The 21,384-nt window shown below is 52.8% G+C and overlaps 1 protein-coding gene across 3 annotated transcripts in view; it reads left to right on the top strand.

The window, feature by feature from the left end:
• ZFR (zinc finger RNA binding protein) overlaps positions 1–21,384 on the top strand; it is a 691,036-nt gene that overhangs the window by 492,595 nt on the left and 177,057 nt on the right. For all 3 annotated transcript variants that reach the window (XR_015309278.1, XM_086960497.1, XM_086960498.1), the window contains one exon: positions 16,739–16,889. Coding sequence is in view for 2 of the 3 variants with exons in the window: in XM_086960497.1 (XP_086816623.1) it covers positions 16,739–16,889 (151 nt within the window). In the remaining variant the exon portion in view is untranslated. The remainder of the gene's footprint in view (positions 1–16,738; positions 16,890–21,384) is intronic.

The following is a 21,384-nucleotide window of genomic DNA, read 5'->3' as shown; positions in this document are numbered from 1 at the left end:
GACTGGGAGTCTGAGGTCCCTCTCGCAGCCCAATGCCAGTTAGACCCGGACTGGGCAGAGGATTTGGGGGATGCCGGTGATCTGGATTTTTCACCAAAACTTGGTGCACTGTCTCCTTCTACCGTGGCTACGGAGGAGGGTGCTACTTATTCAGTGGTGTTGTGTAGGGCAGCAAAGGCTCTCCACCTCCAGCTCCCTACAGTGGGCGTCAGGACTAACCTCCTGACAGAAGTGCTTTGGCCGGCAGCTTCCTCTACAGAGCCATGCTGCCCTTTAATGATGCACATTCAGATGTTCTTTTATTTATTTATTTTATTTTGAAAGTTTTATATAGCGCGGACAAGATCTTCGCAGATATCAGAGCGCTTTACAAAGAGTAGTACATGAGGGAGTATAGTCAGACAGATAAATCAATAGGTCAAACAGTACAACTAGGTGGCTACAAAGCCAATTGTGAGTAATAAGACAGCTAATACAAATAATCAAAGGGGTCAAACATGTAGTACAAATCGATGCAGAGTATTAACAGTGTTTGAGATAAAAGCTCAAGTGTATTTAGCCATGAGGATAGCTTTTACTTCATTTTTAAAGAGTGTAGTGGAAGAGATAAGCCTGGTTTCGGGCGGGAGTGAGTTCCAGAACCTAGGCGCCATTCCGGAGGAGCGCTTATGTTTTTTCCTTCCGGAATCTTCGAGGTTTCAGCAGAAGATTGTTTGTGCCTCTAATGTTTCTAACTCCGCGTGAGATTGTCAGTTTCTGAGCGAGGTATCCAGGTGAGTTTAGGTGTACAGCCTTGTGTGTCATGCAGGCGATTTTCAGATGTATTCTGGCTTCAAAAGGCAGCCAGTTGTGGGATTTCAAGTCAGGGGTAATATGGGAGTGCTTTTTTGACCCAGTGATGAGTCTCGCTGCAGCGTTTAGAGAAGCTCTCAGGGGAGCGGTTGTAGTTAGTGGGAGTCCGCAGAGGGCGATGCTGCCGTATTCAATTCGAGGGATGACTAGTGCTTGTACTGCGGTTTGGAAGTCTTTGGCTGGGAGGAAGGGTTTAAGTTTCCTCAGAGTGTTGATCTGGAAGTTCGCTCCCTTTGTTGCCTTGCTGATATGTTGCTGCATGTTTAGATTGGTGTTGAGTGTTTTGCCTAAAGATTTTGCGGAGTCCACGATGGTCGGTTGGACATTGAGTGCGGTTAGGTGTTTAAGCCAAATTTGAGTGGTGGAGATCTTCGCTGGAGGTGAGATCAGAAGGAACTCTGTTTTCAGGGCATTGAGTTTGAGATGATTATCAGCAATCCAGGATTGGGTGCATCTGATCGTTGAGTTCAGGAGCAAGATGTCTTTGGGGGACTGTAATTTGAGATAAAGTTGGGTGTCATCGGCGTACATGTGAAAGTGTACATTGGATGCTTGTAGCAAGGTGGTGAGCGGTTCCATGACTTGGTTGAACAGAGTTGGGGATAGAGAGGATCCTTGGGGGACGCCTAGCGTTACGGGTATTGGCGAGGACATCAGGTTGTTGCTCTTGAATTTCTGCGACCTGTTGTGAAGAAAGGAAGTGAACCACTTGAGAACAGCACCTGGTCCATGCCCAACACAGGGTCTCCTGTGGATAGGAACATGGCCCGACGCCATTTCCCGGCCCAGGGCAACCCCATATTCCTCTTCCAACACCCTACCCCTGAGAGCTTGGTTGTCCAACCTCTGCGACCCCAAGCGCATTCCCTTCCGCACCTCCGGACAGGGAATCCAAGAAACTGAAGCAGTTTGAGAAGAAGATTTCTCTTCTCCGGTCCGTGAACACTGCATGCCTCTTGGGCCTTTATTCCTACTCTGTGTGGGATACGGTGGTGCAGGTGCTGCCTCTAGTGTCCGGAGGAGGCCCGGACCATGCTCTCCTAAGCTTTTGCTGAGGGGAGAGATGCAGCCAAGTTCACGATTCGTTGTGGCCTTGACACCGCCGACTCACTGGGTAGATCGATTTCCTTGACAGTGGCGCTACGCCGTCACGCCTGGCTGAGGACCATTGGCTTTTATGGGGATGTCCAGAACACTCTGATTTGCCTTTTGATGGCATTCACCTTTTTGGCGACAAGGCAGATAGTGCGTTGGAGCGCTTTAAGGACTCGTGAGCTACGGCCAAGTCCTTGGGCCTTTCAGCCACGCGCACTCCTTCGGCGTCTGCTTTTCGTTGCTTTCGTGGCCAAGGATGTGGCGCCCAGACTCGTTCATTTCAAAACAGGCCTTCGCAGCAACAGCCTAAGCGCAGCCAAGGACGTGGGACCCGCCGAGGTGGGTCACGGGGCCAGCGGGCGGGTCAGTCCACTACCTCCCCTGCCAACACTGCCTCCAAACCTTCCTATTCCAGTATTTCGGGAAAACCAAACGCCAGTAGGCGGCAGGGATTCACCATCATTCCCCCACTGGCGCACCATCACTACGGACAGGTGGGTTTTACAGATTGTCCGAAGGGGCTACTCCCTCCAGCCATGCCACCTCAGTACCACCGCATGTCGGGGGATCACTTGGCCCTTCTCCAGCAGGAAGTTGCGACCCTCTTGGCAAAGGGGGCCATCAAGTGCGTTCCGACGCCAGAAGTAGGTTGTGGTTGTTACTCCCACTACTACCTGGTTCCAAAATAAGACAAGGGCCTGCCTCCTATCGTAGACCTTCGGAACGTCAATCACTTCCTCCTTCGGAAGGATAAGGTCTAGATTCTCACACTTGCTCAGGTCTTGTCTGCCCTGGACCCGTAAGACTGGATGGTAGCGTTGGACTTGCAGGATGCTTATTTTCATATCCCCCTTCCTGCCGGCCCACAGGCATTACCTGTGGTTCACGGTAGGCCACAAACACTTTCCGTGCACAGTGCTCCCTTTTGGCCTTCCCAGTGCTCCTAGGTTGTTCACGAAAGTGATGGCGGTGGTTGCAGCTCATATGCCAGATCAGGGGTTTCAGTCTTCCCCTATCTCGACGGCTGGTTGTTGAAGGCAGGCTTGCCCCAGGCAGTCGTCTCCCACCTCCAGACTACAGCTGAGCTTCTGCATTTGCTGGGGTTCTCCATCTACGTGCCGAAGTCTCACCTGATTCCCTCTAAGAAGCACCTCTTTGTCGGCGTGGTTCTGGACACGGTGCAGTTTCGGGTTTATCCTCTCGAACAGCGAGTCCGGGACATTCGGGCTAGGATTCCGATCTTTCGGCTCTTGTCCTGGGTTTCGGTCAGGATGACCTTGAGGCTGCTGGGCCTCATGGCCTCCTGCTGACTAATCATTCCAGATGGCTTATGTGGGCTCTGCAGTCGGACCTGAAGTTCCAGTGGGTGCATCAGGGGGACCTGTCAAAGTACGTCCAGATCTCAAAGGGCACTGCACAGCAGCTGCAGTGGTGGCTCACGAACCAGCATTGGGTCAACGGCAGAGCACTCTCCCTGCCCCAACTGGAGCACACAGTGGTGACGTATGCGTCCCTCCTGGGTTGGGGTGGCCACATGGGAGAGGCGGTGATCAGAGGCCTCTGGTCTCCGGCGGATTCAAGGCTCCATATCAACCTTCTGGAGCTCCGGGCGATCCTACTTGCACTGAAGGCATTCCTTCCCTCTTTCAAGGGTAGAGTAGTGCAGGTGTTCACAGACAACACCACCGCCATGTGGTACTGCAGCAAATGAGGCGGGGTGGGGTCATGGAGCCTATGTCAGGAGATGGTTGGAACATCAAGGCATTTCTTGGTGGTTCAACACTTGGCAGGTTCTTTGAACGTCATGGCGGACGAACTCAGCCACAGGTGCATGATGGATCACGAGTGACATCTTCACTCGGAAGCGGCGCATGGTCTCTTTCAACAGTGGGGAGAGCCTTGGTTAGATCTATTCACCACCGAAGAGAACGCGCAATGTCAGCAGTTCTGAAGGTTGGAATTACCAAGGCGGCACTCGCTCGGCGACGCATTTCGTCACTAGTAGAATTACGGTCTATTGTACGCTTTTCCGCCATTACCACTTCTACCCAGAGTCATTCTTGTGGCCCTGGGCTGGGCTCGAAGAGTTTAGTATCCCGAGCTACTCAGTGTGAGAAGGTGGCCTGATATGCAGTGCTCACTATTCTAGTGAACACTATGTATCAGTCCAGCAACCCTTATTGATGATTGGTTGTAAGTCAACCTTATAGACCAGCTATCCTAGTAGCGTGGATACGAGCAGTCTAAGGCTAAAGACTCGAGAGGGCGTGTTAAGCCAGCTGTTTACCACACATATACCCCTTGAATACCAAGTGAAAGGACACCACACAAGTGTTATGAAAATAAACAGTTATTTATTTAAAGATCACAACAGCCCTGTACTCTTTATGAGGACAGGGTACTAAGCACAAACCAAAACTCTTACAAAAATACTTAAGTTAGCACAGTATATACAAATGCCCGAGGGGCACGGAAAACCATATACTCTGAAAGTGGAATGCGAAATTCCTAGCAGGTAAGTACAGTACTAATAGCTTTTGGAATCGCTAGGACTTGACTAGGGAATCGTTAGATTACTTCTAGGAGGCCTAGGGGACTCGGGTGCAGTGTGTGCACTCTCACGCGAGATGCGGACAAAAGTCTATGGTAGCTAGGAATTAGAAAGTTAGTGTTCTCGGGCGAACCCGACCTGGTAGGGAGAAAGCGAAAGTAGATTCTGACCCTTGGATAGTGAGGCTATGCTGGGGCACCGAAATGCCGAAGTTACCTAGCCCAGGGGCTGCAGCTGCATAGGTCTGAAAAGACGTCGGGAATCCTCGTAGACGGACCAGGAGCCGGAAGAAAAGATGCTGGCCGGTGACCAGTGAAGAAAGTTCAGTTGGATCCAAGCCTGGATCTCGAAGATAGATGACACCTGAAAGCAGAGGGGACCAAGTTCGAGACTACTAGCCAGTAGTCAGTGGGCACCAGGAGGGCACCGGATGGTAGCCACCTCGACAAGGTGAGTGGGTGACGCTGTAGCTCGAAGATCTCGCGGACCAGGAGGCGTTGTCGGCGACCAGGATGGAGGATCGAGCTGTCCCACGAAGTTAGAAGCTGTCGGCGTCGCTGGACCCAGGATTGGGCAACAAAGCCTTGGCAAATTCAAGCCCACGCGGTGGACCTAAAATGGCGTCTGGAGTGGACCAGGAGGGTCCGGGGTGCCTCTCTTGAACAAGGAAGCAAGGGCCAGCCTGGAGCAACCAGACCAGCAGAAGAGATGTCGTCGGGCGTCGTTCAGAGGGCCACAAGCCAGCCGGCTAGTAGCCAAACAACGCGGTGCACAGCAAACAGCAGAAGGGCCCCACGCAGATCGTGGAGATGCAGGGGGGCTGACCTTGGGTGCTGGAGCTGCGCAGGGTCGGGGCTTCTCGGACCCCAAAGCACTCACCAGTGGAGGACACGGTGGGCTTGCAGTAAAGATGTCGTGTAGTCTTGGCGATCGTCGGTCCCTTGAGGTCTCGTCGCACTCACGGTTCTCAGCTTGGCTGTAGAGGTGAGTAGAGGTCAGAGGTGCCAGGGAAGCCGGGTCTCGTCGAGCTGGGTCGTCGGATTCGTGATGAAGGACTTGCAGCAGACCGCAGTGTTCTTTAGGATGGTGCCCGCTTGATGCAGGGTGACTACTCCTTAGCCACAAGGGAGAATCTTGAAGAAGAAATCGTGAAGTCCTTTCGAAGAAAGTGGTATCTTGATTCCAAAGATGATCTAATTTGAACAGGGGACCCGCTCCTATCTTTATACTAAAAAAGGGGGCTGACCCGGTGACTAGGTCCTGCCTATGGGTGGGACTAGGTGGGGGGTGGTTACACCCCTCAGCCATGCCGGACTTCCCCAGGCCAGGGGCTGGTGTGCCCCTGGAACTGGTTCAGACCGGCCTATGCGTAGTGAGCACCGGGGTGCCACTCAGCAGTCACCTTCCTGTAAAGCCCTGCCTACCCAGGATACACAAAACCATGTCTGGGACGGTGCTAGCACCGCCCCTGACAGGAAACCCTTTGTCCAGGCTCCCCTCGCTGGAAGGACTCCCAGCTGCAGGGGGTCAGACTCGTGTCTGTGGTGGCAGCATCCATTTTGTGGAGCTGAGGCTTCAGTTAACTTTAACCGGGGTTCACAGTTACATACATGTCGTGTCCCTCTAGAAGGGTGGAATGCTAACCCCGTCGCCAGAATTGGCGAGGGGTTAGTATTCCAATTCGTATGACACCTTACTCGACATGTTTTGATAAAGCAATACCAAAGTTAGCATTTAACCGCGAGGATTATAATGCACTTAAGAGTATATGGTATGCGATATCATGGAACAGCTATTAGGACTTGATTCCGCAAGCTGCAGACAGGCTCAGCTCATGCCAGAGCACCATCTCACATGATTCCAAGCACTCTGCCCTCAGGATTGTCAAGGCCTGCCATAGGAGTGACTGATAGGAATCTGTGTGTCCATTTTAGGGTTAGGTATAGGTATGCTACACCTATAGCAAAGGGTGATTACACGACTTTGCCCCAGCTGTCATGCAGCCAGTTGTGTCAAATTTAGGAGGCCAGCCAGGGGTGGCATAATACATGCTGCAGCCCCTGGCAGCCCTGGGTACACCTATGCCCTGAGTTACAGGGTCTGATAAGGTGGCCCAGTACCAATTGGTAGATGCACCTAGGGTACATGAGGTAATTTAGAAAGAGAACAGCCAGGCTGTGGGTCTGATTGGCAGGCCCACAGCCAGAGAAAGTCGTAAACCAGTGAAACAAAAGCAAAAAATCTGGGTGATCATAGGATTGCAGACCCTACTCTCCTACACTCAGTATGAGTGTGGATCCCCTGATCCTGCCTTTTCGGGAGCAACTTCTGTCACAGCAGTAGTAGATGGTCCACCACCCGAACCTGTCCAGCCTCCAACTCCTTGCGTGGAGATTGAGCGGCGACAGTTGATTCCATTAGACTTGCCTCCTGAAGTCTGTGATATCATTCTGGCAGCCAGGCGTCCCTTCACTAAATCGATATACGCCTGTAGATGGAACACATTTGTACACAGCAAAGGCTGTATAACGCCTTTCGGCCCCTCTTTCCGTAGTCCTTTTGTTCCTTATATTTTTGGCCCAGCAGGGCTCTGCTCTGGGCACTATTAAGGGCTACCTTTCAGCAATTTCGGCCTTTCTCATGCTCCCTAATCAGCCCTCTCTTTTCAAGTCCCCTGTCGTAAGTAGATTTCTCAAAGGCATTACTCACCTTTTCCCTTCTATTCAGTTTGTGATGCCGCAGTGGGACTTGAATCTGGTTCTTACTTACTTGATGTGCGCTCCTTTTGAGCCGCTTCACAACTGTCCTCTTTGTTTACTGACTTTAAAGACTGTTTTCCTGATTGCCATCACCTCCTCTAGGTGAGCTCCAGTCCCTTTCCTGTAAGCCTATGTTCATCCGTACAAGGTTGTGCTCCGCACTCTTCCTTCTTTCTTGCCAAAGGTTGTTACTGCCTTCCACATCGGGCAAACTTTCACCATGCCCACTTTCTTTCCGCCTCCGCACCTTTCCAGAGAGGAAGAGAGGCCCCACCATCTGGACCCAAAACGTGCTCTCTCATTTTACCTGAATCGCACACAACAGTTCCGGGTGGATGACCAGCTTTTTGTTGGCTACGTAGACGCCAATAAAGGCCGGGCTGTACACAAGAGGACTATCTCCCGCTGTGCCGTCTTGTGTATAAAAGCCTGTTTTGCAGCGTGAATCTTTCTGCATTCACTATGCTGTGCATATTCTGCTATCTGGTGGTTGGGTCCGGAATCGAAGTCCTTTTTTTTCCTCTTTTTTTTTTTTTCGTAGCCCAGGTGGGCGTCGACGTCCCACCATTTGGTGCACCTTCGGTGACGTCGGCATGCTTCCAGCGGAAGCTCCCACCCTTGGGCGCCATCTTCAGATTCTTTTTCCCGCCGTTGGGTCTGGATCGTTGCGTGAAGCTCCAGACGTTTTGGAGGAGAAAAGGAGGGAAATACGCGAATTTCTTGAGGAAAAAACTCGAAGACCAGGAGAAGTAGATTATCAGAGCCGGGACGACGAAGGAGAGGAACCTCGAGATCTTCGACGTCAGACGGAGAATGCGCACACAGGGGGACTCCTGAGCGCAGTAATGGACAACACACCATTTAAATTCGCCGTAATTGCCACCACAAGTACACGCAGAGAGACCAGCACCCGGTCTGCAACCTCTGTCTGCTTATCGACCACGGGAGCAAGGACTGCAACGCCTGCTCAGTCTTCACGCCGAAGACGCTGAGGATTCGGGAAAAACCGAGGATATCTCACCACATGATGCAAGGCAAGGGCAAGGCCCCGTCGCTGTACGACGACCACCGACGACGAGGACAACATCGCCGAAGGTCCAGATGTCTCTACGGTTGCAGAGACCGATAAGAAATAGTCAGACAATGCCCCCGACAGGGCCTCGAAAACCTGAGGGGGACTCGAAAATCAGAGTTTAGAACCTCGAAGGGAGCACCGGCGTCGAAATCTTCGACGACCGAAGCTGCGGTCCCCGAAAAACAGCCCAGCGGATCCTTCGAGAATGACTCCCAGACCGCAAAGACCAGCGAAAAGCAAAGGTCGTCAAAGCAAGCTCCCGTAAAGGGATCCTAGACTTCGAAGGAGAAAGAGCCGAGAGCCACTTCGACGTCGACGGGGCCGTCTAAGAGGGCAGCCGAAACGCTCGATGCCGAGCAGGCCGCACAGATGGAGAGGAAGAAAAGAAGGCTCGAGGCCGAGATGGAAAAAGTCATCCAGAGGAAGAGGGACTTCGAAGACAAAATTAAAAGTTACAGGATCCCTTCGAAGCCCATGACTGTCCTCGAAGACATAGAAGAACACGTGGAGTTCGACGCCGAAGAGCCGCCGAAAGCTCCAGAGCCCTCGGAGCACGGAGAAGAGGAGAGCCTCTATTACACAGAAGGTGATTATGGGGACCCGCGTTCGAGCTACGACTCGGGATCCTCGACGACTCAGGACCAGGATTGGCAAGACATCGAGGCCGAAAACCCAGAGGAGGCTGTGGAGACATACCCCTCTGAAGAGTATCATGGCACAGGGCAAAGAGGCGTTCAGAGAACCAGCTACCTGTAGATCAGTCACGCCAAGGACGGAGAAAAAGTACAAGTTCTCCTCCCAGGACCCCCCTTACATCCAGGGGACAGTTTCAGCAGACTTAATTATAGCCGCAACGGCCAGTAGAAGGGCCAACGTCCCAACAACATCGGGGCCACCACCTGACAAGGAATGCAGGAGGATGGACCTAACAGGCAGAAAAATTGAGAGAAACGCAGCAATGCACTGGAGGATGGCAAACTCCAACGCCCTTCTCAACAGGCACCAGTACCAGCATTGGGACGAGATGAACCAATTGCTCAAGCACCTCCCAGAGGAACGCCAGCAGAGAGCCGCTCACCTCGTGGAAGAGGGGAAAAGCATCGCAAACTCGTGCCTGAAGACAGCCTTGGACGGGGCAGAAACATCCAGCAGGCTGATGGCTATAGAAATCACAGTGAGAAGGCAAGCCTGGCTCAGGATCTCAGGCTTCAAGACGGAGGTTCAAAACAGGATGTTACCCAGCGAAAAGAGAACACTCAGCCTACTGAGGGAGAAACGTCACTACCAGAAGGGGCGAGCTCTGACAGTGAGCAAGTTCTTGGGAATGATGGCGTCATGCATACACCTGGTCCCCAATGTACGCCTACAAATGAGACCACTCCAAGAGTGGCTGCAACAGCAATGGTCACAAGCTACAGGAAGTTGGGAGGATCTGGTGGTTGTAATGCACAAGGTGCAGGAAGAAATGAAGTGGTGGACCAAACGGGGAATAACAATAGTGAAGCCTCTAACGCCACCGAACCCAACAGTGACCATCACCTCAGACGCATCCCAGAAGGGATGGGGTGCACACATGAACAGGCTCAGAGTGAGTGGTCTGTGGAGCCCAGCGGATGCGGTCAGAAACATCAATTACCTAGAGCTGAAAACAGTGTTGCTTGCCCTCAAGGCCTTTCAGAAACAACTGAACAACCAAAAGGTGCTGATACAAACAGACAACACCACAATTATGTTTTACATCAACAAGCAGGGGGGAACTCAATCATTCCCTCTGTCAAGCTTGGCACAGGAAATCTGGAGATGGGCAATACCACTCAAAATAGACCTGCTAGCCATACACCTGCCAGGGAAGGACAATGTAGAAGCGGATTGGCTCAGCAGGCAGACTTCAACATCCCACGAGTGGGAACTCAACATACAATAAACAGAAAGACTATTCAGGAGGTGTGGCACTCCGACAATAGACCTGTTTGCAAGTAATTTGCATCCAGACAACCAGAGGCACTATCCCAGGGGAATGCCCTATGGATAAGCTCGTCAAAAACATTTGCCTACGGTTTTCCCCCGATACCACTGATCCCCAGGGTACTCAACAAATGCATGACGAGCAACATGACGCTCATCCTGGTGGCACCACAATGGGCCAGGCTGACCTGGTACTCACAGATAATGGAGATGGCGCAGGGACCACCCCACAAGTTCTCAAAAAGAAGAGACCTTCTCTCCATGGAAAACGGAGAAGTTCTACACCCAGAGCCGGAGAGCCTCAGCCTCTCAGCCTGGCTCCTGAGGACTTGGAGTTCGCACAAATAAAACTACCAGAGAGCACCCTGCGGGTGCTGCGGGAGGCAAGAAGGCCCAGCACACGCAAGTGCTATAGGAAAAATGGAAAAGATTCACTCAATGGTGCTGTAAGAAAAAACTCCATAGAAAGCTGACCAAGGAATCAACGGTGCTAAGATACCTCACGCACCTAATAAAAGCTAAGCTAAGCTCATCCTCACTGAGGGTACACCTGGCAGCGATTGTGGCATACACAAGAGGAGAAACAGTCAGAAGCTTCTTTACATCTCAAGTAGTAAAAAGATTCCTAGAAGGGGTTAAAAGAATAGCGCCACCAAAAAGGATGCCGCCGCCGGCTTGGAACCTGAATGTGGTACTGACAGAGCTCATGAAAGCACCTTTCGAACCCATCCACAAGGCATCACTGCAAATGCGGACAATGAAAGCGACCTTTCTGGTAGCAATCACCTCGCTACGCAGGGTGAGCGAACTACAGGCACTAACTCTGCAGGAACCCTTCATCCAGATACACAGTGACAGGGTCGTGATGAGAACAGACCCGCACTTCATGCCGAAAGTGGTGTCAAGGTTCCACATGAATCAGAGTATTCAAATTCCTTGCTTCTTCCAGAACCCCACGACAAGCGCTGAGAGGACGCTCCACACTCTAGACGCAAGAAGGGCAGTGATGCACTACATTGAAAGGACGAAGTAACAAAGGAAGACAAAGCAGTTCTTTGTATCCTTCGCAAACAGTTACCTGGGTAGACCAGTGACTAAGAACACCACAGCTCGATGGATCGCACAAACTATACAATTCTGCCACAAGCAAGCGGGCCAGGAGCTAACCGGAGGGGCCACAGGCCCACTCGACCAGAAAGAAAGGAGCAACAATTGCCTTTCTGGCCAACACACCAATTCAGGACATATGCCTGGCGGCAACATGGGCCTTCAGTGCACACGTTTACTAAGCATTATTGCGTGGATGTACAGATGAACAAGGAAGCACAAGTAGGACAAAGAGTGCTTTAACATATATTCAACAACCAACGCTCATCTTCCACCTAGCCGCCACAAAAGTAACGAAACCGCTACAAAATCTATGCACAGCATAGTGAATCCAGAAAGATTCACGCTGCAAAATGAATAGTTTACCTGTCGGTGTAGTTTTGCAGCTTGAAGATCTTTCTGGATTCACTAGCGAACCCACCCCCCTCTGCCAGAAAGATGAGGCTGGAGAAGAAGGTGGAAACACATGGAATAGAAAGCAAGTTGAAGCTTACAAGATACGTGAAAAGAATTACGTTGAAGAAAGGTTTAACAAACCTAGCCATGGATTCACTACAAGGACAAAAAAGAGACAAAAAGAATCCGAAGATGGCGCCCAAGGGTGGGAGCTTCCGCCGGAAGCATGCAGACGTCACCGAAGGTACACCAAATGGTGGGACGTCGACGCCTGCCTGGGCTACGAAATAAAAAGACTACGATTCCGGACCCAACCACCAGATAGCGGAATATGCACAGCATAGTGAATCCAGAAAGATCTGCAAAACTACACCGACAGGTAAGAAACTATTCGTTATTCTCTGTCTAAAAAGGAACCTCCGGTGGGGCTGCGCGCCCATTCTACCAGAGCAACTGCAGCTACTACTGCATTGGGACGTGGTGTCCCCCTGCAAGACATCTGTCAGGCAGCCACGTGGGCCTCGTTGCACACTTTTACTAAGCATTATTGCCTTGACAGCCAAGTCCGGAGAGACCGCGTCTTTGGCCATTCTGTTCTCCGTGACTTTCTGGTGTGATCTTGGTTCGCAGACCCACCACCGGGGTTGGTATTACTGGGGTATCTATTGTAAGGTAAGGAATCTCTCACTAACGTGTCTCTTTCAGATGCAAAAGTTACTTACCTTCTGTAACGATATATCTGTAAGAGACATTAGTTAGTGGTGGATTCCTTACCGCCCCACCCATCCTCCCCTTTCTGCAAACTGATATCTAGGGTTAAGGTCATTGTAGGAGAGTAGGGTCTGCTTTCCTATGGTCACCCCACTTTTTGCTTTTTGCTTCACTGGTTGTCGACTTAATGTGGCTGTGGGCCTGCTAATCAGAACCACAGCCGAGCTGCTCTCTCTCTAAATTCACTACAATGTACTTTAGGTACATTACCAATTGGATGCTGGATCACCTTATGAGCCCCTGTACAGTGTACCATAGGTACCCAGGGCATAGGTGCATCCAAGGCCTACCAGGGGCTGTAACATATCTTTTGCCACCCCTGGCTGGCCATTCAAATTGACACAACTGGCTGATCACCCAGCTGGGGCAAGGTGGTGTAATCACCCCTTGCTTAGATATAGTATACCTATATCTATCCTTATATCTGGACACATGTACACCTATAACTCACTCCTATGGCAGGCTTTAACAATCCTGAAGGCAGAGTGCTTGGTTTTATGTGAGATGGTGCTCTAGCACGAGCTGAGCCAGGCTGTAGCTTTCGAAACCATGTCCTTATAGCTGTTCTTGGATATTGCCATACCATATACTCTTAAGTTCATTATGAACCTCCCGGTTAAATGCTAACTATGGTTTGGCTTTATCAAAACATGCCTACGATTTGGAATACTACCCCCTCGCCGGTCCTGGCGACGGGGGTAGCATTCCACCCTTATAGAGGGAGAAGACATGTTGTTCCTACTATTCCCGGTTAAAGTTAACCAGAGCCTCAGCATCACAAAATGGATGCTGCTGCCACAGACCCAAGTCTGACCTCCTGCTGCTGGGAGTCCTTCCAGCTGGGGGGCTTGGACAATAGGTTTCCTGCCTTGGGAGGTGCTAGCACCACCCCAGACAGGACTTCGTGTATTGGGACAGGGAGGGCAGAAAGGATTGAGACACTGCCTGGGGCACACAAGGTGTCCCATGCATAGTCCAGTTCAAACCGGTGCGGGGGCACTCCAGCCCCAGCTCTGGCGCGAAACTGGACAAAGGGAAAGGGGTGTAACCACCTCCTTCCCTGGTCCCACCCATAGGAGGGACCTAGCAGGTAATCCAGCCCCTAAGATTGGTATATCGATAGGAGCTGAGTCATATGACTTTAGATTATCCTGACTGAAACTTTGAAACGAAACTCTGGACCTTCATCACGCTACTTTGGAAAAAGACGAATGAAGAATCTCCCTTGTGGTCAAAGAGTGACCACCCTGCACAAGCAGGCACCATCCAGCGATCGACCCCTTGCTTTGCCGCCGCCGGAGCCCGAGCCCAGAGCCTGACAAGAACCGGATTCCCAGACATCCAACAGCCCGATCCACAGTCCCTGCAAAGCTGAGAACCGTGGAGGCGACGAGAGATGTGGGACCGGCCATCTTGAAAAGTCTGCGACCTGCTAACTGTGCAGCCCCCGAGGCCTCCTCGAAGCTGTGCATTGGGGATTGAGAAGCCCCAGCCCGAGCAGCATCTGCACCAAAGATGAGCCCTGCATACTCCACGAGTTCTGCGTGGGGCCCTTTTGCATTTTCCTTTTCGACGAGTCTGCCCGGTCACTTGCCTGTTGGCTAGTGGCCATCTTGGGGACGAATCCGTGAAACTACACCGCTGGTCTGGTTGCTACAGACTGGCCCTTGCTTCCCTCAAAAGAAGCAGCCCTTCAGACCTGGCGGGTCTGAGTTAGAAGCCTACATTGATTCCTGCGTCTGTTGCTTTTGCCAAGGCTTGTTGACTCCAATCTTGAAGCCGACATCGCCGACAGCGAGAGCCTTCGTGGGACAGTCCGTGCCTTCCTCCTGGTCGTCGTCAACGCCTCCTGGTCCACGTGGCTGCAGAGACAAGCTTCCCATCAGCACCTGATTGCAACGCGACATCACCTGGTTCCATCCTGGTCACTGGCTAGTGACCCAGACTCTGTCCCCTCTGCTTTCAGGTCCTCTACATCTTCGATCCACCCGGACTCTTCTCTTCTGGCCGCCTGCAGCATCTTTCCTCCAAGGCTCCATAGATCTCCACGACGAAACCCGACACACTTTGGGACCTATGCACCCGCTTCCTGTGGGTTAGGTAACGCGAGTACTACGGTGTTCCTGTAGATGTTTACACTCCTAGTGTCCTAGTTTCAAGTGGTTAAGTTCTATTCCAGTCGAAAGACTCCTAAACCTTTAACTTTATAACTTTTACGCATCCATTGACTTCTATCTGTGAACGCGTGTGCCTTTGGACACTGCACACGCATCCCGTGGGCCTCTTGCTTCCTAACCATTGTTAGTCCAGTGTAGCCCCAGTGATTCCCAAGGCCCTAGGCCTTACCATTGTTCGTGACGTGATACTTATACCACTTTTTTAATATATGGTTTAGCGGGCCACCCGGGCCTATCCATACTTGTGCAACTTTTGTCTATTCTATTAAGTTACTTGTTTGCGCTTGTGCTTCTGTGCTCATAAAGAGTTCAGGGGTTTGTTTAGAAATAAACACATATATATTTTGAATATATATCCTGTGTGGTGTCCTTTCATTTGGTATTGAAGGGATTGCATATGGTAAAACAGCTGGCTTCACATGCCCTCTTGAGTTTAGCCTAAGACTGCTTTGTCCATGCTACCCCTAGGATAGCTGGTATATAAGGTTGACTTTACAACCATCACCATAAGGGTTGTTTGGACTGTTGCAAGGTGCTCACTAGTATAGTGAACATCCTATACCAGGCCAACTTCTCACAGTCATCCCTTTCAGGTCCCTAGTTTCAAAACACCAGTGTTCAGTATCGTGCCTGGCTCTGCGTTCCTGGCGCGGAAAGTCATGTGTAGAACTGACGTCAGCGCGCGAGGGCGGTGTACAAGTAGCTGCTGCGACGTCATCACGGCACCTACGACGGACGCGGAGCCGCACAATATCACCTTCCGACGCGCAGGGGTACTGCTGACGAAAACTTTCCGGATCTAGTCTGACGCATGTAGGTAATTCTAAGGTGAGGAATCTATCACTAACTAATGTCTCTTACAGATATATTATTACCGAAGGTAAGTAACTTGTGCATTATGTTGTCGGTCCACCCGTTCGAATCTGAGGCAAAGAAAAAATTGGTGGAACGGACGTCAGCACGCCGACGAGGTCTTCTTGTGGCTCCGGTGACGTCATAAGTAGTTGCGAGCGAAGGTATGCCATTGTGAAGTCGACGTGGGAGCCCTAGATAAAAGTTTCTGTGGAATGCTCGTGCAGTGTTAATTCAGAAGGTGAGGAATCCACAGGCAGATACTGTATCCACCAGAAAAAGCGTTACCAGAGGTAAGTAACTTGTTCTTTGTTGCCTAACTCATGAAATGTAGCAGATATTTACCTTCTCACAATAGATGTTAGAAGACCCCTGCCCTAATGTATTAAATAGACTGTTTTAAGTCGGTCTCCAACTTTAACTTCCGGGAACAGTTTGTAGCGTAACTAGTTCCAGGACTATATTGACTCAAGCTATATTCATGTGTAGTCGCCAAAGATTCCTGAGCATATTTGCATTGTGGGTGTGAGCCATTTTTTAGGGTATAGGTTTTGCCTTTGTAGGAATGCCTCCTTTCCCTGAGGAGCATCCTTGAACATCCCAGATGGATCATTTAGATAAGAGAATGCATCCACATGTAAACTAAACTGGACCTGAAAGCTTACAAACTTAACTTATCCAATTCTATGTATCTCCAAGTAGTAAACATTGACCAGAATGCTCAACGTATGCAAATTTGGAGCACTGACAGCGAGTCCATTGTGAAAACATTGGGGATAGGCTCTTTTGCCTCATGGCACTGTTACCTCCTGCTTTTCTTTGCTTCTGCAAATTCTTTTTTTTTTTTGTGAAGTCTTTTTTTTCTTCATATGAAGTTAAACACTCTGCAATGAAGATACTTTTAGTTTGTTTATTCTGATTTCAATCTCTAGAGTAACCCTTGACTGGTAGGCCTTGCTACCCTGAGAGTCTGGTGCGTAAAAGGAATCTCTTCGCTACTTTATTGGAAATTCACAGTAATGTTTGACAGCTCATTGGACACAAGACTTCACATGGCAGTCTGCCCTTGATGACCCCCATTGTGTTTATTTAATGTGTTTGGCCAGTTGCTTATTTTCTTCATACTGATTATTCACAGAGCCCTAAAAGGAGTTTTAAGAGTTGGAGTGCTTGCAAAAGGATTACTTCTTCGTGGAGACAGAAATGTCAACTTGGTTTTACTGTGTTCAGAAAAGCCATCCAAAGACTTGCTAACTCGCATAGCAGAATGCCTGCCGAAGCACCTTGCAGTGAGTACTTTTAAATGTTTAGTAGAAAGTATAAGTACTTTGATTGTATGGGTGTTGTACGTAAACATCAATTAAGTTGCTCCAATTGGACCCATTTGGATCCATAGACCTAACATGTCTTTAATACCTTAATTTAGTTGAGTTCTACTTTGAGCCTCCATGTAGACCGCCACAGTTTTGCAGTGTGCATCTTTCTGGATTCACTGTGCTGTGCATTATTCCTCCATCTAGTGGTTGGGTCTGGAATAGTAGTCTTTTTTTACTTTTTCTTTTTTCATGGCCCAGGTGGGTGTCGACATACCACCATTTGGTGTCCTTCGTGACGTCGACGCGCTTCCTCCAGAATCTCCCACATCTGAAAGAGACACGTTAGTGATAGATTCCTTACCTTAGAATATCCCCAGGCGTCAGACTGGATCCGGAAATTTTTGCGTAGCAATACCCCTGCGCGCTGGTAGGCGTCGTCTGCGGCTCCGCGTCCGTCGTCGGCGTCGTGAGCGCCGGGATGACGTCATCGGAGTATATAGACGGCGCCCATGCGCGCTGACGTCAGTTCTTCTTTTTTCCGCGCCAGCTAGCGCAGATCCGGAAGAAGCTCTACCCCCAGTCACTTTTTGACTGAAAACTTTTTTTGATCTTTTTGATCCTCTACTTAGTCGAGTCTCGACTATCGGTGCCAGGGATGCCCGGGTTCAAGCCTTGCTCGAAGTGCGGCCGACTCATGTCGGTCACGGACCCCCATCGCCGGTGCCTGAAGTGCTTAGGCCTCGACCACGACGATCGAACCTGTGACGACTGCCGGGCCCTGACGTCGAAGGCTAGGCGGGAGCGGTCCCGCAAGCGTCTCGAGCTGAGGCAGTCGGCCCCGCGCCGCTCCAGGTCCCGGTCCCACGGGAGGTCGAGGGACAGGTCGCGAGGTCGGAGTCATCGACGCTCCGGGAGTGGTCACCGATCGTCTGGATCCAAGTCCTCAGGTAAGAGGCATGTGAGGTCGGAGCGACACCATCGGTCCTCCGACCCGCCCCGTCGCTCGCTCGATGCGACCGGGGATTCGGGCGACACCGCCCACGCGGCTCCGCGGGAGTCGCAAGCGTCGCCGCCTGCCCCACACCTTCGGGTCCCTGGGCACGGCGCGTCGCAGGAGGAGGTCGAGAGGTACCTCATGGCCATGAGGGCCCTCCCTCCTCAGTCGGTTCCCGTGGCGCCTTCGGGCCGATCGGCTCCGTCTGGAGGTCCTTCCGGGTCGGGCGCTTCGGCCCCGACGACGTCGGGTGCTTCGGCCCCGGCGCCGCTGGCGACTTCGGTCCCGGCGCCGCGCGACCTCGCTGGATCCGGCTCCGGATCCGGGACCCCGCCGGTCGACCTTACGACCTCACCGGCGCCGTCCCTTCAGGTGTCGTCCCCGGCAGCCGTAGTGGTTGCCGACCCCAATGCTTCCTACGGTCCGCCTCAGGCGTCGGAGGGGCGCCGCTGGGCGCCGATTCCGTCGGCCGTCGGAGAATTCTATCTCCACGAGGAGGCCCTGGCTGTTGATCCTGGTCTCCAGGAGCTGGGTGACGAGGAGCAGTGGGAGGGGTCCGAGGACCCTCTGGCACGTGATTGCCAGTCTCATCAGGACTGGACATATGAGCTTGGGGAGGCCAGTGGTATTGACACATCGCCAGACACTGGATTTACGTCGCCCCCGACTGTGGCTTCGGAGGCGGGTTCTGCTTACAGTGTAGTGTTGACGAAGGCAGCTAAGGCCCTACACCTTGAGCTCCCCGTCGCGGCCGTGAGGACTAATCTCCTCACTGAGGTACTCAAACAGCAGTCCGGCTCCGCGGAGCCCCTTCTGCCGTTCAATGAGGCCTTGTGTGACGTTCTGCTGGGCACTTGGTCCAAGCCCGCCACAGGTCCCCCTGTGGATAGGAACGTGGCCAGACGCTACCGCCCGGCACCGGGCGACCCTTGCTTTTTGTCCACCCACCCCACCCCCGAGAGCCTGGTCATCCAGGCCTCCAACTCCCAGTCCGCATTCCCGTCGGCCCCGCCCGACAGGGAATCCAAGAGATTTGAGCAGTTCGGGAAGAAGGTCTTCTCGTCTGTGAGCCTAGGGCTCCGGTCAGTGAACACCAACTGTCTCTTGGGCCGCTACACCCACACTCTGTGGGACACGGTTGCGGAGGTGCTGCCACAATGCTCTGAGGAGGTCAGGGCTAAACTCAGCCAAACCCTTGCGGACGGCCGAGATGCGGCACGCTTTTCCATCCGGTGTGGGCTGGATACCACGGACTCACTGGGCAGGGCGATGGCAACGACGGTGGCGGTTCGACGCCACGCCTGGTTGAGGTCCGCCAATTTCTCGGCCGATGTCCAGGCCACTCTCCTGGACATGCCGTTTGATGGCCGTCGCCTCTTCGGCGACAAGGCAGACCATGCGCTGGAACGTTTTAAGGACTCCAGGGCCACGGCCAAGTCCTTGGGCCTTGCGGCCCCACGCCAGCAATCGGGTGCCTTTCGCTCCTTTCGTGGCCACGGAAGGGGCGCCCCACCACGGACCGTCAGCCACGCGCCGCAGAATGTTCAGCAACGCGGTGGCGGCCGTGGGAACCGCCGTGGCGGTGGTCGGGGCCAGCGGCGAGGCCAGTCCACACCTCCCTCAGCAGCCCCCGCCTCAAAACCTTCCTAGTCCGAGTTTTCAGGCCCATGTGACGCCTGTGGGAGGCAGGGTTCGCCATCACCTCTCCCACTGGCATACAGTCACTTCGGACAGGTGGGTGCTGCAAATTGTCCGAAGGGGTTTCTCCCTCCCCTTCGAGTCTTCCCCTCCATCCATGCCACCTCAATGCCACCGTGTGTCGGGGGATCACTTGCGACTTCTGCAAGAGGAAGTTTCGGCCCTCTTGGCCAAGAGGGCCATCGAGCGCGTTCCTGGGCCAGAAGTAGGACGTGGCTGTTACTCCCACTACTTTCTGGTACCCAAGAAGGGCAAAGGGGGCCTACGCCCTATCTTGGATCTGCGGAACGTCAACGGCTTCCTCCGTACGGAGAAGTTCAAGATGCTCACTTTGGCTCAGGTCCTGGCTGCCCTCGACCCAGGAGACTGGATGGTAGCGTTGGACTTGCAGGACGCCTATTTCCACATCCCCGTCCTGCCGGCCCACCGGCGTTACCTGCGGTTCACGGTAGGCCACGAGCACTTTCAGTTTACCGTGCTCCCCTTCGGCCTTACCAGCGCCCCACGGGTGTTCACGAAGGTGATGGCGGTGGTCGCAGCCCATCTGCGCAGGCAAGGGGTGTCAGTCTTCCCCTACCTCGACGACTGGTTGTTGAAGGCGGGCTCGCCCCAGACAGTCGTCAGCCACCTCCAGACTACGGCCGACCTCCTGCACTTGCTGGGGTTCTCCATCAATGTGCCGAAGTCACACCTGTGTCCCTCTCAGAAGCTCCTTTTCATCGGAGCGGTTCTCGACTCGGCGCAGTTTCGGGTTTACCCACCCGAGCAGCGGGTTCGGGATATTCAGGCTCTGATTCCTATCTTCGGGCCGTTATCCCGGGTCTCGGTCAGGTTGACGCTGCGGCTTCTGGGACTGATGGCCTCCTGCATCCTTCTGGTGCGTCACGCCAGGTGGCGGATGCGGGCTCTGCAGTGGGACCTGAAGTTTCAGTGGGCCCAGCATCAGGGCAACCTGTCCGATCATGTCCTGATCTCGGAGGGCACTGCGAGACAACTGCAGTGGTGGCTCACGGACCGCGACTGGGTCAGTGGCAGACCCCTCTCTCTACCCCAGCCGGAGCACGTAGTTGTGACGGACGCGTCCCTCCAGGGCTGGGGAGGCCACATGGGAGAGGCGGAGATCAGAGGCCTCTGGTCTCCGGCGGAGTCCCGGCTCCACATCAACCTTCTGGAGCTGCGGGCGATTCGTCTTGCACTGAAGGCATTCCTCCCCTCTGTCAGGGGGAGCGTGGTGCAAGTGTTCACCGACAACACCACCGCCATGTGGTACTGCAACAAACAGGGCGGTGTGGGGTCGTGGACCCTTTGCCAGGAGGCTCTGCGCCTCTGGCAGTGGCTGGAACGTCAGGGCGTGACTCTGGTGGTTCAACACCTGGCAGGTTCTCTGAATGCCAGGGCGGACGAACTCAGCCGCCGGTGCATGATGGATCACGAATGGCGTCTGAACTCGGACGTGGCGCAAGGTCTCTTTCGACAGTGGGGAGAGCCTTGGTTAGATCTATTCGCCACAGAAGAGAACGCGCAATGTCAGCAGTTCTGCGCGTTGGAATTTCCAAGGCGGCACTCGCTCGGAGACGCTTTTCGTCGCGAGTGGAGCTGCGGCCTGTTGTACGCCTTTCCGCCTATACCACTTCTGCCCAGAGTGCTGAAGAAGATCAAGCGCGACCGGGCCCAAGTTATCCTTGTGGCTCCGGACTGGGCTCGAAGATACTGGTATCCCGAGCTACTCAGCATGTCAGTCGATCCCCCGATTCGTCTGCCTCTTCGGGAGGACCT

The sequence above is a fragment of the Lissotriton vulgaris genome, chromosome 3_1 (genome assembly GCF_964263255.1).
Source record: "Lissotriton vulgaris chromosome 3_1, aLisVul1.2, whole genome shotgun sequence".
In the NCBI taxonomy this organism is placed as follows: domain Eukaryota; kingdom Metazoa; phylum Chordata; class Amphibia; order Caudata; family Salamandridae; genus Lissotriton; species Lissotriton vulgaris.
This window is presented reverse-complemented; position numbering and strand designations above follow the sequence as displayed.